This window comes from Haliotis rufescens, unplaced genomic scaffold (assembly GCF_023055435.1).
Source record: "Haliotis rufescens isolate VD_foot unplaced genomic scaffold, xgHalRufe1.0.p SCAF_449, whole genome shotgun sequence".
Lineage (NCBI taxonomy): Eukaryota > Metazoa > Mollusca > Gastropoda > Lepetellida > Haliotidae > Haliotis > Haliotis rufescens.
The window spans coordinates 3,123-22,635 of NW_025964167.1; the positions used below are offsets into that span (position 1 = coordinate 3,123).

General features: G+C 40.7%; 1 protein-coding gene across 2 annotated transcripts; it reads left to right on the forward strand.

The window, feature by feature from the left end:
- Positions 1 to 315: 315 nt before the first annotated feature.
- LOC125372646 (potassium voltage-gated channel protein Shaw-like) lies at positions 316 to 18,868 on the forward strand. Of its 2 annotated transcripts, none has more exons than XM_048383129.1 (2): positions 316 to 334; positions 17,733 to 18,868. In XM_048383129.1, the coding sequence occupies exon 2, from the start codon at positions 18,219 to 18,221 to the stop codon at positions 18,747 to 18,749; it is 531 nt and encodes a 176-aa protein (XP_048239086.1). In that variant the 5' UTR covers positions 316 to 334; positions 17,733 to 18,218; the 3' UTR covers positions 18,750 to 18,868. The 2 variants fall into 2 exon arrangements, with proteins under 2 accessions (XP_048239086.1, XP_048239085.1); XM_048383128.1 differs by lacking the exon at positions 316 to 334 and adding an exon at positions 8,833 to 8,995.
- Positions 18,869 to 19,513: the final 645 nt, after the last annotated feature.

Genomic DNA, 19,513 nt, shown 5'->3' on the forward strand with positions numbered 1-19,513 from the left:
GGGTCTCGCTCAGGAAATCCAATATGGCCGCCAACTGAGCAATGCGGAATGAACTAGTCAGAAGAAATGGGAGGAAAGATTCCTCCGCTATCAAAATTGAAGGGAATGCTTTGTTGTGTTGTATGAGAGCATAGCCGATATAGGTGCACTGCGGCTTGGGGATATCGAAGGATCTGGACGAGATGGCACGGGATACCCCATAGCAACAGGGCATATCATTAACAGAGGTGTTGTTTTCATACCCTCAAGACACGGTGTGACATTACTTTCTGAGAGTTTTGCCTTACCTCTACAGATTTACCTTCGTAAGGTGAGGATTCCTCCTTAATCCAAGGTCAGTTTAAAACACATGGTTTACTTGTTACTTGCTGGATATTTTCATGGATTCTTTATCACCAAGCTCGTTGTTGGCCATTTTGTCAAAAAAAACTTGAAACCCGTGTCATTTTCTAATCTCGCATGTTGTGCTTATTCCATGGGTGTTTTATGATTATATTACGTATTGCATTACGTAAACAGTTAACTGTTTTAGATCCACTGCATTTATATCTGCGAAGCATTACCAAAGTGACATTTACATGTTTTTCATTGACGAATTGAATGAAAGGACGTTGTGTTTAAGTAAATAATGTATTCATTCATATGCTGTCCTATTCTTTTCCCAAATTCAGCATCGTTAATACTACTTGGTGGCTTTCTTAAGTCTCCGTCACTATGGTCATTCGCTTTCACCACCAGATTACCGTTCTTTTCATCTCCAGCATAGCGGTCATACCTGAATCCCAAATACTGGCAGATTTGCAACGTGGCCAATATGATATGAGGATTTTTATTTTACCAGGAAGCGTTTACTACCGGTGATTTAGAGGGCACACTTCCTGTGTCATTCCTTGAAGCAAACATTAATCAATAGCAAGGCACTGTTTGCTTAAAAAGCACGCACGTTTGCCATATATCACACACATAGCCTGTTTCATTTAACATGCAAATGAGAACAAAGCTGAATGTGTTGATCTGGCACGATTTATATAAGTGTTCTTTAGCTTGTGCTGATTTACACACATCTCATTCAGCGGTTAAATGTGTTCTTCTCATCAAGGTAAAATGTATCATCTGTAGGTTAGATGTCATTACTATATAAATTACCCTTCAGCAATGGCCTTGTTTCTTCGATAAACGGCCATCATCAGTTTTTGATCCAGATACACGAGAAAAGAACCAGTTATAAAAACTAGCCAAGAAATGCTAGTTGAAGTATTTTCGTATCCTTACACACCTGTTGTTCATGGAAACGCTTACATGAACGTGTATTATTTCAATCGTGATATATGTCGCATGATTACACGACGCAGGCCATTAGCTTGGAAGTTACAATAACTCCGCCTGATTCTTGAACACGAGGGGGCACGGGTGGCCCAGTCGTCTAAGGCGTCGCGATTCGCTGTGCAGAGTTGCGTCCCTCTGGCACGCCAGAAACCTATGATTGCGGGTTCGAATCCCGGTTGGCCCCAATTATGTTTCTAGGTTTGTCGGTTTGGGTTTCACCGAAGTGGTAAACGTCTGTGACCTGCATCACTTCGGGCTTTCCTCCCACATTAAGCTGACACGCCGTGATATAACTGGAATACTGTTAAAAGCGGCGTTAAACCCAACTCACCCACTCACTCTTGAACATGACCTGTGGTCATTAAGGGGGACTATTGGGGGCATCTTTACGATCTTTAGGAATCCTTTTCACAGAAAACACAAACCTTTTGAGCTGAAACTTTATGAAGATGTTATCAGACCATGATATGTCATTGATTTGTAAATGACATGGATTTGATTTACGGAGTTTTCCTCAATTGTGGAAAATATTAATTTCCCAGAAACCAAATGCATAAAAAATATTTTTATTATTTATTAAGGTATATAACACTTCGGTGGATTTTCTATGTTATCATAGCAGTTAGATTGAGATTACATTTAGATCTATTGTTAGGATTTAACATATAACACAGTCATCGAGCTGAAACTTTCTGTAGGTGGTAATGAATGTAAGTTGTTATAAGTTACTGTAATCAGCACCATCTGCAATCCATATGACAGCTGGTCAAGAACATTAGAATACGTGTCCGAAACCGTTTTACCAAATGCGGTATGAATTTACATGAATGTTTGTCGGCAATAATACCAATAAGACTACAGTAAAGTACGGTTATAACGAACTCAAAGGGACTCCTAATTTTAGTTCGTTATAACCGTAGTTCGTTATAAGCATATATACAGCATAACTACAGCAAATAGTCGGGACCAAAAAGTAAGTTCGTTATATCCGTCAGTTCGTTGTAAGCGTGTTCGTTATAACCGTAGTTTACTGTATTAATATGAGATTAGTCTGTCCCCCAAGTCAACAAGACTCCTTCACGTGCAAGGATTAATATTATCGATAGTTTCATCAACCGTTACACCCCTGGTGATAATAACGTATAATTATTTATTTCATTATTGATAAATAAATTAGGGTAATAAAAAACACAGCAAATTAATTAATTAATTCGTGTCCGACACGTTGCACGAGTATACACTTTTATTCATATGAGCTCATTTTTTTCACCATTGATTACTGATATGTCAAAATTGTTGCTCACATTGTGATGAAAGGAATCCACGGTTTTGTTGTTTACGTTTAAGTACAAGTGTATATGTGGTTTTACAAATTTACAATGTCTGACATATTTCACGGGATTCAGCAATGCTTGATCAAACATAGCTCCGTCAAACCCCTGGCAATTAAGGACGTCCTAAAACCAAGAGCAGCCCTGTGCAAGTGGGCCCAGGTCTCACGACGAGGTACACAATCCTAAGTATCATCTACATCGACTGGTGTTGCCAACCAATCCATACGGTGACGTTATTTTCGCGAACACCTTGTGTCACGAACACCTTTTCGTGAACAGCTGGCGTCATCACTGATTTTCAGTGAACCATTCATATAATTTTCACCGCTATTTTGCATGCCTAATGTAATCTTTTTCGGGAGATAATGGAGTCTGGTGTAGACGTTTTAATATTTAGTGTATCACACTGACGCAGGTCGCATATTTGTTAGTCTTTATGGGACCCTTACCGAGCGTTCGTACCGATTTCTGTACATTGTATATACCTGATATACACAGGGTTTAAAATGCTGTTGGGCTATAAATATGAGTGGTAGACGTCGCTATCTTTAAAGAACAATAAAGTTAAGACCCCAGTGTTAGAGGAACCACGGTAGATAACGAAGATGTAGATGTTCGCGCAGTTTCAGGCTGTAGTGCATGAACCTGCCGAGATAGCATCTCCATAAAGATACGTTGCAAGAACGCCGTCAAGGATGGTGTCTGGCGGGGCCCATTCAACACAAACGCTGTGAAGAAGCTCGAGACGAAGTGACGAGGATTATTGAATTCGAACCATCAATCAGTGGATCCTAACACGATCAGGGCAGGCAACCGCAACAGGTAGAATAGAACATCACACATTTCAACTCAAATAAATGGAATGGTGCACAAGTATGAAAAAAACCTCAGCAGTATCAAATGCTGAAAGACGTTTGAACCACAGATGCATTATTTTGTAACAAGTTAAGTGTAAACCAATTTAACATTTACACATACATGGTAACATTTAAAGGAAGGAACTGTTTACTCGTTCATGTCGGCCTTTCTAGCATGACGTCAACTGCAGGTGCACGTGCGTCGCACTGGTAACGTAATACGGAAGTAATTCTCTATTTCTATTCAGAACTTATCCTTAATCAACTTCTTTCATAACACACATTCCTAGTTTCATTGGGGACTGTGATAATACGACGACAGGGCATCAGAAGTAGGTTTGTAACCGATTTGTGTTCCAGTAATTGTGTTATTTTGATCTGGAATGTGGATACCACTAACACAACGTTCCGCATCGCTAACGACGCGGAAGTCCTTTATGGATAAGAACGACCCCAGTGCTGGAACCTGTTATGGCAGACTAGTCAAAGCATCGGATGCCTCTTGTATTTGATATGATTAGATTCATTTCAGTCAAGTGGTAACTGTAGAAGTTTTAAGTAAAATGTAAAATACAGTAAGTGTTATGTAATGCTGATAAAAGTGTCAAAGAAACTGAAGAAAAAGATAATTTATCATTTTTATAAACTGGGGCGCTTTGGTCATATCATTTCAGAGCTGTGATTCGGGTCTATTTAGCCTGAGACTGCTAAGACCGTTCGCGAACACCTGGTATCATGATTGATTTTCAGTGATCCATTCACATTATTTTTACTGCTAATTTGCACCAAGTGAAATCTGTTTTGGCGGGTAATGGAGAATGGTTTATCTCTGACGTTGACGTCTTATATTTATGTTGTATGGGAGGTAAGGTTGCCTTACACTAAGACTGCTTCGTTCATGTGGACCCTGATTTAGCGTACCATCGCACCCTGACTACGAATATTGCAGTTCCCACTGAGGCTCTGTTACCTGTTACTGGGTCGAATACAGTCAGTACACCGCCGTGGAATAACGGTAATATCCCCGCCCATGGCGTTAAAACTCTTTTCACTTACTCAATCAGAATTTCATGTAACACGCCAGGGGAGCTTCAGAAGGTTGTTGTATAGATAATTAGAGAGTATATCAGATGGCTATGTTTAGAAATGTTTCTTTGTATGGAGTCCCTATCCTGCTAGTGTTAATCAACTAACTGTACTGCTGTTTGCGGCGTAGAACCACTGGTGAAATATTTACGATACAAGTTGAAAGCATTTCCACTGGGACCGACTCCCTCGAGGGAGAGCATCAAAAGCTGTAAAGACATTTTAAATTGATATGTTCCGTGAACACCCTGAGTCATGAGATCCCGAAACCAAACCCACGGAAGCCTCTATTCCTGGTAGGAAACTCTTGAAATATTCCTGGAAGAAACCGTTTGATTATTTTGGATTGACACGTTTTGTTCCTGCGGCTACGTAACTTCCTTACGTAAACATTCCACTCACGATTCGCTTTTATGACAACGATACATTTAGATAGACTTGTGTTCTAGATGTGTCGAGAGGGATGTATCGAAATAGAATTGTTCCAATTCTGGATTCCTGTCTTCTGAGGTCAGTGACTCTTACGTCTATCGCAACATATGTGAGCCAATATGAGCACTTGTTTGATACCGTTTTGCGAATATTTTGAATGATGCTTGTGACGTATTTACGAAGCATGTTGATATGCATAATATGATTTTATTGATATGCAATCAAAGACTTCAGTAACACATTAACCGATATAGAAATTAAAGTAAGTTAACATATTTTGTTGGCCGTATCAAATGTTATAACAGGAATAAAATATATTTAAAAACATGTTTGTCACGTATAACATGGTATTCCGATGTTGATGTTTTTGCAGTTAATGAATAATAATCACTTTATTGTCTGTCATAATGTAGAACAGTATAGTTATATATTTACAGTATTGATAGAGAAGTAGGAAACATCAACGCCAGAGACTAACCAGTCTCGATAATCCAACGAAACAGATTCCACTGGGCGTACAATACAAAGCGCGGTGAACGTGTATGTACGTGTATTTAATCATACAAGAACACACACGAACATGGATCTCAAAACGATATTATTTCCCATATTTGATGTTTATGAATAGGTTTTAGGAAGGGATATGCAATCAGCTATAATTGGTTGCACAGGACATGAAATCTATGCCAAGTCGGCAACATTCACTATGAGACACACTTGGCCCTTCGTCAGATATTGTTTTATTTTGGCAATGATCCAATATCAGAACCGTCCAAAATGGTTGTGTAAAGTTATTACAAAGATAAATTATTAATTTTACATTACAAGTTTTATCCACAGTGGAATTGTCATTCATGAGAAAATTAATGAGATGTTGATGTAATTGCTTGGAACAGGTGTCGGTCGCTGCATGATGTGAATAGACGAGTAATGCTATAAATCGCATGGTGAAATTACCACCATTCACAGTGTGAAGACAGTGTGCAGTTAAATCAACCCAGGAAACATTTGATGAAGAAGGATCAAAACAGTCTTAGGTGATCCTATCTCAAGTCACACAACATTAAGAAACGAAAAAACGATGGTTCGAATCAAAAGCTTCCGAGAAGGGGAAATTTTCAGCCAAGCCGGTCATGCGCAGACGATATGAATCGTCCATTTTGACATTTGCTGTCAGTCATCCAGACAGCCCTTCAACAAAGTTTACGGCACCAACGTGCATGATTTACCAAAATGTTTCTTATTCAGTACAGTCATACATTTTTCAATGGCGTTTTGAATCCTGCTGATCAACGCACCCAGTTATTACACTTAACACTTCCAGGGGGTTGGGGTAAAAATAGGCGTCGAACTACCGAGGTAGATTTCATACCGTGGTTGTTGCCATACATCATCAACATATTTTGACTTTATGTTCTGGGATGACGTCAGTAATAATTATACTGCTCATGTTCTGCCTTGGTTCATGTGTATGTTCCCCCGATAGATGTAAGTCCTTATAGCGGTAGCCACTAGAGCTTCCAGCTTTTGTTTATAGTCGACTTCAAAGCGGACTTCAACGGCCTCTTAATGAGAAAAGAGGCTATGGGGTGTTATTGCCTGGTCTGTTGTTTTGTGGCGTTATTTCTGGAATAATGTTTGGGAAGAACCCACAGTTGGATTTCATACTTCTCAGCTGGGGTTTTGAAGCAGGAATACAGAAGTTTGTTCCCTTAGAATCCAAGAATCCACTATCATCCAATCTTAAATCAAAAATATATTCAGTTATGATATTATCGACATACTACTAGGTACTACAGATTGGCCTGATATTCTCTCTCTCTCTCTCTCTCTCTCTCTCTCTCTCTCTCTCTCTCTCTCTCTCTCTCTCTCTCTCTCTCTCTCTCTCTCTCTCTCATAATGTAGAACAGTATAGTTATGAGGGCTATGAACACCAACGATGTAATGAAGTATATACTGATATGGCCACTGTATGTACCGCGTAGACGGTGAAGCTTGTATTTGACACACTAGATTTCAGATTATGGTATTCTAATCATTTACACGGATAGATTTAATTACGTCAAGGCTTCAACTGCATGATCATATACCTGTGTGAATCTGGGTTGGATTGGTGACTTGATTTATTGCATGTTATCGTACCGCGACGGCGTAGCAGATTGTTCATATTGTTTAACACTGATTTGTCTGGATGAAGTGAAATTGGGTACAACGTCAAGTCGTTTTTCTCTTATGTAGCGATGTGCATGCACGTGTGTGTGTGTGTATGTGCATGCACGTGTGTGTGTGTGTGTGTGCATGTGTGTGTGTGTGTGTGTGTGCTAGTCTGGACCAATTCTGATTTTACAGCGCTAACCCCACTGAGATACCATACCGCAGTTTGACATGAATACCCTACCCACAGTTTACTGACTCCGAGCCGACCAATTCTTGTTTTAGCCCCTCAATGCCGAGCGCCAGGCAGAGTAACAACAAGTACCATTTTATAGCGTCTTTTGGTATGCCTTACCTCTAGACCACAGAGGAGGTCTGGTTTGTTTGGTCCAGACTCGATTTATTTTAGGTCGCAGTGATACACAGCTGGGATAATTCTGACCGTGTGGTAGCACCACATGGAACATGTAAATATAGGTGCACATGTAGTTGCACAAAAGTGGCCTTTTATATGAAGAAAAGGCATATCATAATATTCATGCTCTTTTGGAATAAACCTGTGATGTCCAAATCCTACAAAACCTCAACGCATTATCAGCAAACCACATGCTTGTCATCACCGTGTAAACTACCTGTATTTTGTATTCCCCATCCAGTTTCTCAGCCTCATTGGTTATTTTGGCAGTTTTAATGTATACAGAACCATGTGTTAAGTATACAAATACGTACTTCACACATTCTGCCAGTATTTTCACAGTGGTATTGTTTTAATGTCAGTGTATTTATCGTAAGAGTATTTTCGTGCCGAGCTTGCGCTCGGAGCTCCACGTAATGCCCAGATTTATTTGTGTTCAATCCAAAACATCTAACTGTGAGTGTAGTGACGATCTAGATGCCATACCTACTGATAGTATACACGTGAGTGAGAGTGTGTATCGTTGTCAGAGACACTAGCGTTTAGTAAAATATTTTGACAAGATACAGTGAAAGTTACTTAAACTTTTCTCACTGTTATTTTGAAGAATAAGTCCCGTCTAAAAGCTACTCAAATTTAACACAACCTGAAATAATGAGTCATATCCACACAGATCTTGTTTTCAAGTAATTCCTTTTCCGATTTTCTTAAATTTAATTCTCTTTTTGACGATTGAAGTATTTGTGATACGTTATACATTTTTGACATGATGTTTTCCTTCTTGCTCAGACTTGTTAGCCTAAAATGTTTAATGTTTAACCCACTACCCTCTGTGTATGGTCAGACCCATTGAAAAAATATATCATTCTAGCGATCACCCTTCCATTAATTTACCCACACCAAGTATATTGATTAGGATTATTTCTCTTGACTCGGCACGATGGTCGGGAAGCGGGCGAAGCTCTGAAGGGTTACATTGATCTACGTTAAGTTGGGGCATACGTCCCTGGCAGCCTGCCATACTTTCCTGCTCAATCCGTGGTTGCAATCTGAAGCCCTCTACTTATGAAGATACAACAGCGTGTTGAAATCCAAGACACGTGGTCGTGTTTTGTTTTGCTTGAATTTGGCTCTGGCAGTATCCGTTGTTCTAGTCATGATCATCACACACACCTGTGTTCTGCTTAATGGTATTTCCCTTTCGTCACCAATTATGTTTTGGTATTTGACTTCAGGCTAGGTGGCGTTATGGCCATAACAGCCTCGTTGTGAACTCCTCCCTGCAATGCCTGTCAACATTCATCATTTGAAACCATCGGCGTTGACAAATGGTTGTTCGTTTAGTGTTGCGTTCCGCCGATGGAGCTCCCAGCACTAACAAGACAGCTTCAGTATGTATTTTTTGTGTAAGTTTTGCTTCAGTGAATTCCGAGTAATGTGTTCTTGCTCTTTCTATGCTATACATTATTGTAATGCTCGTATCATTTACATGTTAAGCTTATATGTGAACATCGTTATTGTATTCATAAAAGAAAGACTATAGTTTCTGGAGTCTCTTTTGTATTAGGTCATCGCTTCCATTGGATGGTAGCTTACCCTTACCCTTGTATATTGATCCTCATCATTATAGCGTTGTGACTTCTTGTGGACGTTGTACATGTAGTCATTTCCTTGGGGAAGCCCGGTGGTTAAAGTGTTTGTTCGTCACCCGTCAGCCCATTCCTGGTGTCTCCCGCTGTGATATTTGTGGAATATTGCTAAAACCGGTGTAAATCCATACCCACTCACTCACTCACTCGCTCACTCATTTCACGACAAAGTAACTTCTTGTGGGCGTTGTACATGTAGTCATTTCAATCGCAACATAGTAACTTCTTTTGGACGTTGTATATGGTGGCATGTCCTTCACAACATGGTAACCTCTCGTGGAATGTGTATATGTAATCATGCGCTTGACGTCTTGTGGACAGTGTATATGTAATCATGCGCTTGACGTCTTGTGGAATGTGTATATGCAACCATGTCCTTCACAACATAATAGCTTCTTGTGGAATGAGTATATGCAACCATGTCCTTCACAACATAATAGCTTCTTGTGGAATGTGTATATGCAACCATGTCCTTCACAACATAATAGCTTCTTGTGGAATGTGTATATGCAACCATGTCCTTCACAACATAATAGCTTCTTGTGGAATGAGTATATGTAATCATGCGCTTGACGTCTTGTGGACAGTGCATATGTAATCATGCGCTTGACGTCTTGTGGACAGTCAGTGTATATGTAATCATGCGCTTGACGTCTTGTGGACAGTGTATATGTAATCATGTGCTTGACGTCTTGTGGACAGTGTATATGTAATCATGTGCTTGACGTCTTGTGGACAGTCAGTGTATATGTAATCATGCGCTTGACGTCTTGTGGACAGTGTATATGTAATCATGTGCTTGACGTCTTGTGGACAGTCAGTGTATATGTAATCAAGCGCTTCACAACATAGTAACCTCTATATAAAATCGGTAATAAGTATTATACTAATCTACTGTCGACATCACATTTTCTGTTTCGATAGCCTGAAATATTCATTGCTATATCCTGAATGCTTGCTCAACCTGTCACACATTGGTCATTATAGTAAGGTTGTCACAGCTTCAAATTCACCACGAATGTGGCATGCTTTATGCTGCCTTTATTGTATATAGGACAATTCAGGTCGATCCTTTCCTATCATATATCAAATTCAAGGTTATAAAATGTCGAAGCCCGGCTATGCAAGCGAAAATGAGTGTGAAATGATGCTGAAATGCAATCGGTAGAGCAACAGCTGGTGTCCACATCGCATTGACCTCAAAGTACATTATATCCACAGTAGTTCAACATTTGGTCATATTGGCTTGAGTTGGAGACATGTGGTTAATCGTTTACTTAATCGTTATAGTTGGTTACATGCTGGAACTATTAATGTTTGATTCAATGGTGGTCTAATCTTATGTCGTTGTAAGAACAGATCTTTATGAAAACGGCTTTGACTGAAGTTTGGCAGTACCGACCATTGTCATCACATAGGGGCAGTATTGGCAGTACCAACCATTGTCATCACATAGGGGCAGTATTGGCAGTACCGACCCATGTCATCACATAGGGGCAGTATTAGCAGTACCAACCACTGTCATCACATAGGGGCAGTATTGGCAGCACCAACCATTGTCCCCACATAGGGACAGTATTGGCAGTACCGACCATTGTCATCACAAAGGGGCAGTATTGGCAGTACCAACCATTGTCATCACATAGGGGCAGTATTGGCAGTACCAACCATTGTCATCACATAGGGGCAGTATTGGCAGTACCAACCATTGTCATCACATAGGGGCAGTATTGGCAGTACCAACCATGTCGTCACATAGGGGCAGTATTTGCAGCACGAACCATTGTCATCACATAGGGGCAGTATTGGCAGTACCAACCATTGTCATCAAATAGGGCCAGTATTGGCAGTACCAACTATTGTGCTCACATAAGGGCAGTATTGGCAGTACCGACCCATGTCATCATTGGGGAGGAGGGGGGGGGGGGGTGGGGGGGGCATGATTTGCGAGTACCAACCATTGTCATCACATAGGGGCAGTATTGGCAGTACCGACCCATGTCATCATGAGGGCATTAATGCGAGTACCAACCATTTCAATCACATAGGGGGCATTAATGCGAGTACCAACCATTTCAATCACATAGGGGGCATTAATGCGAGTACCAACCATTGTCATCACATAGGCACATTAATGCGAGTACCAACCATTTCAATCACATAGGGGGCATTAATGCGAGTACCAACCATTACCATCACTTAGGGGGCATTGGTGCGAGTACCCACCATTGTCATCACATAGGGGCAGTATTGGCAGTAGCAACCATTGTCATCACATAGGGACATTAATGCGAGTACCAACCATTGTCATCACATAGGGGCATTAATGCGAGTACCAACCATTGTCATCACATAGGGGCAGTGTTGGCAGTACCAACCATTGTCATCACATAGGGGCAGTATTGGCAGTACCGACCATTGCCATCACATAGGGGCAGTATTGGCAGTACCAACCATTGTCATCACATAGGGGCAGTATTGGCAGTACCGACCATTGCCATCACATAGGGGCAGTATTGGCAGTACCAACCATTGTCATCACATAGGGACAGTATTGGCAGTACCAACCATTGTCATCACATAGGGGCAGTATTGGCAGTACCAACCATTGTCATCACATAGGGGCAGTATTGGCAGTACCAACCATTGTCATCACATAGGGACAGTATTGGCAGTACCGACCATTGCCATCACATAGGGGCAGTATTGGCAGTACCAACCATTGTCATCACATAGGGGCAGTATTGGCAGTACCGACCCATGTCATCATGGGGGGTGGTGGGGGGGGGGGGGCATTAATGCGAGTACCAACCATTACCATCACTTAGAGGGCATTGGTGCGAGTACCGACCATTGTCATCACATAGGGGCAGTATTGGCAGTACCAACCATTGTCATCACATAGGGACATTAATGCGAGTACCAACCATTTCAATCACATAGGGGCATTAATGCGAATACCAACCATTGTCATCACATAGGCTCATTAATGCGAGTACTAGCTGTTCACTTATACAAGTTTGTGAAAAAGGTATAAGCATTGTTGTATGTAAGCCAAGTGTAATTCTTGCCATCTATTCACCTAGACGTTTGAATGTTACCGAATATCTGCGTTTCCCCTCGAAAATAATGAGATGATGAACACGTAATTATTCTTGCAAGCTCTTACTCAGTGATGCCAACAAACTCATTACTGAGAACGACCGATGGCGTTTATCGTTGATCTACTCATCACTGAATATGATACAACAATGAGAAAACCTATTTGCATGATATGGCTGTTGCCATGGTGATTAGCAAGCGAAATGGCGTCACGTAACAGTTTACGTCGTTAATGACGTCATACCAATTACAATTGGTTCCACGTCCATGTATAATGATAACTCAGTTTGAAATTAGGAAAGTAGATGGGTAATTGATGAACTAATCAGAGTAATGCAATATTTGGTTCTGTGTCAATTAATACCACGACATTTTCCGACATATGTGCTACATATCGAGTTAATGAGACTAGTTTCAACTGAACTGCAAGTATGTTCATCATTTATGGTGGTACCCTTGCGATGACATGGCACCGGTTCTTTAAAAAAATAGTATACTGGAAACATATGCCTCTTATGAAATATACCTCATTAAAAGGCATATCCCTCACCACTTCTTTCCATCACCCTAACCATCGACTGACAAATAGGCGTTCCTTGAATTTACGATGCGACGGTCTTAAAACATATTAACGATTACTGTTGTGATTACTGTATGAATGACCCAGAGGTCCAAGAGAAACTGTGAATGCATTCGTTATGTTCCACATACGTGAATATCTAACCTCAATCTAGCTCCGGCGAATCAAATCCGATTGATCTACCAAGTCTCGTTGTCTTCTCGGCTTAGACGCGATTTGGTCGAAACCTCAGACAGTTATTGACAGAAGTCCTCCCGGCCGCCAACGATTGTTCGTCGCTTGTTTAGTGTTGACGTATTGCTAAGCCCGACATGTTTATGCCACAGTCAAATGTCTTACTGATGTGGCTTGCCACAGTAGCATATGTCTGAGTGAAGCTTAGTATGGAAGCATAACAGTGTTATATGGAGTCATTAGGCACAGCGTGGGTGCTGGCTTGCCATATGGGTTTCCATATCCGAGTCCACCAGTCTTCGCGAGGCAATGGCTCTAATATTTGTTGAATATGTATGACCAGTAATTGACTAGAAGACCATGCTTGGTATATCTTGTATATATTCATGTACGATCTAAATGATGAGCTTTCCTTTTCATGGTATAGAGGCTTTGATGTTTTGATGATCGGTTACGGAGTGAATGTGGTGCGTTGTGTAATGTTCATGCCTATTAATTGGCATCGGAACCAGCATCCTCCGTCACAGCGAAAGCACAACCTTTGCCTAATGCTAACAGGGCCAATAATTATGTATGTAAAAAAGTTCATTGTCATAACAATGTAGAAAGTATTATTAATATATTAGTAGTGAATACACATCACAGCTTGCATTATTTATTTATCCTTAACAAATATTCATTAAAATAATAATTCAAGTTAAAGAAAATAATATGACATGGTTGCTTGATTAATTTGATGAAATTCGATTATACGAAAAACAAAATTATATGTTACATAGTCATTAGGTTGAAGAATACACTTCACATGCTGACATTAATTTATGACGCAAGTTCAGCATGAGATAACAGATCCAAAACTGCTTGAAGTGGTTGGGCGACAATCTGGTGTTCATGTCTCTGTTCAAACATATATACCACTTAAGGAATGCTCGATTTAAAGCGTTATATGTAGTTAACCTTGTAACAAAAGGATATAAACTCGGTAGCTTCAAACAAACACTGATATACTTTACATTGAAATACACCACTGTGCAGTTGTTGAACGTGTTCAGTTCAGCATGTTAAGCCTTGTAGCAATACCATGTGAACCAGAAGAATCTTCACATATCTACAGTACTCCAGTGACCTCCATCCTATCGTCCAGATCGCTGAATGTTAATACGCTGCTCTTTCCCTACTCCCTCATCATTAACTCCGCCACACATCTCACTCTTGAAGACAGTTCTTGTATTTATACACGTCAAGCACTCGCTGTAGTAATTTTCTTCCAAGCATAAACTCACTTGCACATTCCCTGAGCCTTCAAATTATGCTGATGGTTTGTGTGACTTCTGTGTCATATCGAATAAACAACATAAGCTTGTTCTTTACTCCGGGCTGGGATAATGTGCTCCTTCCGTCTTCACTTAGGTGTGAGATAAAATCTCCTACTTCAGCAATTAGGAAACATTATTGGTGCATCTGTTTGGAATCAGACTAAGAATAAAACATGATGTAGTTAAACATATCGAATATCCATGAATTGAAGATCATATTGTATAATGTGTTGACTTGTTTACGCGGTGTTATTAATCAGGAAAATAGTCCCGTTTGTAATGGATTCGAAGGGAGTAGGTTAGGTTGAACGTCCTTTGGCTATGCTGCACCCATCTCGCAGCGGTATGGTAGGAACAGGTTTCTTGAATATCGGTGTGGCATTTCTACCGGGGCCATGTACTTGACCTCTCTGCTGTCTGCGAGCTGGGGGAATGTTTTGTTTGGGAGCTCAACCGTGTGTGACAAACTGTGAGTCGGATCTATGTTCTATGAGTGTCAACAAATTGACGTAAAATGCTATCATGTAATAGGTTGCTTCAGTGTAATTCAGCGAAAGCAACAGTATGGTTTAGGAAGGCACAAGGCAACGGTGTGGTGTAGGAAGCATCACTGTGGTGTATGAATGCATGACAATGGTGTATGAATGCATCACTATGGCGTATGAATGCATCACTATGGCGTATGAATGCAGCAGTATGATGTATGATAGCAGCAATATGGTGTATGAAAGCATGTTTGCTTTTCGAACTATTTAAACATTCAGATCGAATGAAACGTACTGAATGTATGTCGAATACATACAATTAGAACAATGGAAGTTGCAGAAGACACCAGACTCAATCAAGCCACACTGGCAAAGGTCTTGGAGACATGATTTACTTCCTTTGACCGCCGATAATGACCAGTGTCCACTTCAACGGTATCCATGCCTGGCATTATTCACCTTGTCATCATTCTGTACGCTGGCGATATTAATTATGGTTGTAAGTAGTGACTAACGGTCATTCGGTGAACCGGTGCTAGAAATAGCCTATTCTTATTACCGGTGTAATGAGGGCACAGGCATAGTCACTTTACCAATGCTTGGTGATCACTGGTTAGTGTATGCATTTTCTCAATATTGTCATATTGCATGTTGATATGAAAGAAGTCGGTATGATATAGTATTTCAGAGCATATCTTTTGAAAGATCGTCAACGTTAATGTTGGTATGCAATACGATGAACCATATTGCATTAATCATCAGACTTCACATCAGTTGTATTCCAATAGCTGTACTCTGTCTTGAACTAAGAACATCTTACAATGCTACATCTCATAGAAGATAAACATGAAATCTATTCCACAACGTGTTAACCACTTCATGTCAAATCAGGTTTGTGAGAAATCGATTGTTTTAATTGTATAATGTGCCACAACTCTCGCTGTGCGATACGCGTATTTTATGGGATATTGGCAACGATCCACAAAGTGTTGCTCTTCATGTTTTGCATTGATTTACTCGACTCAGCTCAACGCAGAGATGCTTCAGTACTCTGTTTGCCGTCCATGGCCGCCATCTTGGATTTTCTCTACCATCTGCTGTGAGAAATTATCGATTTTCCAGTGCTGGTTAAACATTGCTAACCGACTTGGCATTATTTTCTTGCAGATCTGACACCAGGGGACGGACTTGCCGCTTCCTAGTTGACAGTCCTCGTACTATAATACACTTTTGAGTCCGACCTATTTCAGAAGAGAACCGAGCGGACAGCCGTTCTATTTTCGATCCCAAAAATATTTTCAGCCATTTCTAATTTATGGAAACGGTTTACTTTATGTATTTCATCACTGTGAACTCCAGTGGCTCTGGGTTGGGTTTGGCCTACATTGGTGAGATGGGGAATATTCTATTCACCACATATTGCTAAATGCATACGTGCAGGTGTTTTCATATGCATATTTTGGCAATTTGCACCTGCAACCTTTTTGAATTTTGCACCCTCTCAAAAAAAACATCCTTAGTCAATGAGGAACTAATAAGTGGCTATGTTTCAAAACGTTTTATATGCAGTCGTCATTTCCTTCTAATAGAATGATGTTTGAATACGGTTATATGCGAGATAGGATCTGAGGTGAAATACGTGATTCAGTTGTTAAGGTTCTTCTGTATACAGATTCACCGATTCACGAAAACACAAGCCACATTTTGCTCCAAAATCGATGAATAGATAAAGCCTAAGAATCTACATGACCTTCCAACAGTTTTCTTGTTTACACACTGAGGGTGCCCGTTCCACTACTGCTGGGATGAAGTTCATAGACACACAAAGCTTACAGTTACGCATGAAACACCGTGTTGTTATGTCGTCATCATCATCATCATCATCATCATCATCACCTGATTGTGTGGTTCAACCTTGCCCTGATATTTACTCACCTACGTGTTTAACGGGTTCTTCCCACTTACCCAACTCATATTGTCAAGAAGTATAAAAACCAACAGCAAATGTCGACGTTCTCTGTCACTGCGGAGCTCGTGACAGAGGCTGTGATCTGACTGAAATTCTGTTCATAACAGCATTTCACTCACGTCTTCTATGTCAAGATAATGTACAGCTGCATGTCAATATCAAGGATGCTACAACAAGGTCTACTTTATTGACAAAATAATAATTGCAATGGGTGTGGCCCGAGTGTTTGTCCCGCCGATAAATGCTACATACGTTTACACACCGATAAATGCTACATACGTTTACACACCGATAAATGCATGTGTATACTGAGGGTATATTTGGAGGTCGACGTCCTATAATCCAAAGCAATGCTTCATAACGCTCAAGCGAATATACGATACACGCGGCTAGTAGTTGATCGTGAATACGTCTATACATTTTACACGAATTTTGGCATTCCGGACAGGTATTTCGTATGTGTGTACTATTGAAATATTGATCTGTTGGCTTAGGCAGTTATACAGCACTGTAATGGTATACACTATCTGATCGGCATGGTAGATTGTCAAGTTTCCTGTGCCGTGTTTTCTTGTCAATAATCATTATTAGAACATACCTGGTATTTCAGTGATCAATTCATACAATAATTATTGTCATCACTCTTTTGCCTTTTACACCATATGCAATGTATGTTGGCTTGTTGGGCCTCCACTTCAAGTAAATTATGCCACGGCAGATACATTGTTGGTATACCTTTACTGAGAGCTTGACATGCTCAGTCTTACGTGGAATGATTAATCTTGATTACATTAAATAAAGTTGCATTTAATAACCAGTAAATACGTAATTGAATGTACAATATATTTTGCAGGTCCCCAGCTTATGAGAGCATGCCCCGACGTCGCTACCAGCTCATCAGAAGGTGAAGGCCGTCGCGCACCATGAGGCATAAAAGCAGTGGCGGTAGAGCGGCGGATGCACATGTTACATAAGGGGTTAATCCACCTAGCCGGACACTGACTGTCATCACACTCGTAGGGTTAATGTCATCACAGAGCGACCTTACGTGGTAGTAGTTTCCTAGGCGACATTACACCGGAAGGAGAGGTGGATAGAAGCTCTCCACTTCCGGAGGTAGAGAAATATTAGTAGAGTCTCGTTCTGGATAATAGTGATTCGCAGACTCGGATGGTGTGTTCACTGTGGATCAAGGTTTAGTTCTCCTTCGTCCCGACTGTTTGTGTGATTCATATATAGGATCTATTGCAGTAGGATACACCAACAACCATTTATATTGCTTTGTGTACCAACAAGGAGGGCATTCGGTTGACCCTCTGTGTATTGACGAGTGAACACAATGACTGATGCAGATAACAGGGTTATCCTCAATGTAGGGGGCATACGCCATGAGACGTATAAAGCCACCTTAAAGAAAATCCCGGCCACCCGATTGTCCCGTTTGACGGAGGCCTTGGCCAACTATGATCCAGTACTCAATGAGTACTTCTTTGATCGCCATCCCGGGGTCTTTGCTCAAATCCTCAACTACTATCGTAGTGGCAAACTTCATTACCCGACGGATGTGTGCGGTCCGTTGTTTGAAGAGGAGTTGGAGTTTTGGTCTCTTGATGCCAACCAGGTGGAACCCTGTTGCTGGATGACATACACCCAGCACAGGGACACCCAAGATGTGCTCGCCATCTTGGATCGGTTGGATCTTGACACAGACAAACCAACAGAAGAGGACATCATGAAGAGGTTTGGACTTGAGGAAGAGTACAAACAGGGCGAGCTGAACTGCTGGCAGCGGATTAAACCAAAAATCTGGGCATTGTTCGATGAACCGTACTCGTCTACAGCCGCAAAGGCAAGTCACCAGGTGTTTTGACTTAAATTGCCACCTTTCAGTGTGTAGAGTCCTTGTTGTGATAGTCATGTCAACATTGACAACCTCCCCTTGGCTAGGCCTCAATACACTGAACCATGGGAAAACAAAAGAGAGAGTTTTACATACGATTCAATTTTTCAAAACAGTAATTATGTAAACTAAAAACGCAACTATCAGATAAATATTAACTGTTTGAGTAGTCGAATTTTAGAAAAAGACCAATTCTTTTCACACTGTAATTGCCGTAAACGTGCCTTGGACCAACGCCTACTCGAACAGTTATATTTCCTAATACCTAACATTCCTTCCAATTTGTAATTTGTAAGTTTGTCTTTCGACGTAAAATTTGAGTAGTCACGTTTTTATAATACAATACATCTACAACCTGTTTAAAGGCCGAAAGAGTCCCTCTAACAGAGGTCCTACTCGATCAGTTGTTTGTCCCATGGTTCACTGTGATCGTAGTGCCATCTATCGGCGGAGGTCAAGCTAAAGGGGGGACTTTTATATCGTGATCGACTCTATCTCTCTGTTCTCTTTAACTTAGACTGCTAGAACTCAGTTACACCATGTAGAAATATATCTATATATATATATACAACAAACTCACACTTTTTCTCGCTCCGGTACACCCCAGCGTGTTAGCCACGGCAATATCAAATATTATCCAAGTAGCCGAAGATGCTTGCTTCCAAATGGAAAATGAATGGCGGTCCCATCGATGATGACAACTGGAGGTATTATAAAGGTGGCAATTTCATTAA

Excerpts from the sequence above, each read along its gene's own strand:
- LOC125372646 (XM_048383129.1), top strand. The coding sequence starts at position 18,219 with ATGACTGATGCAGATAACAGGGTTATCCTCAATGTAGGGGGCATACGC.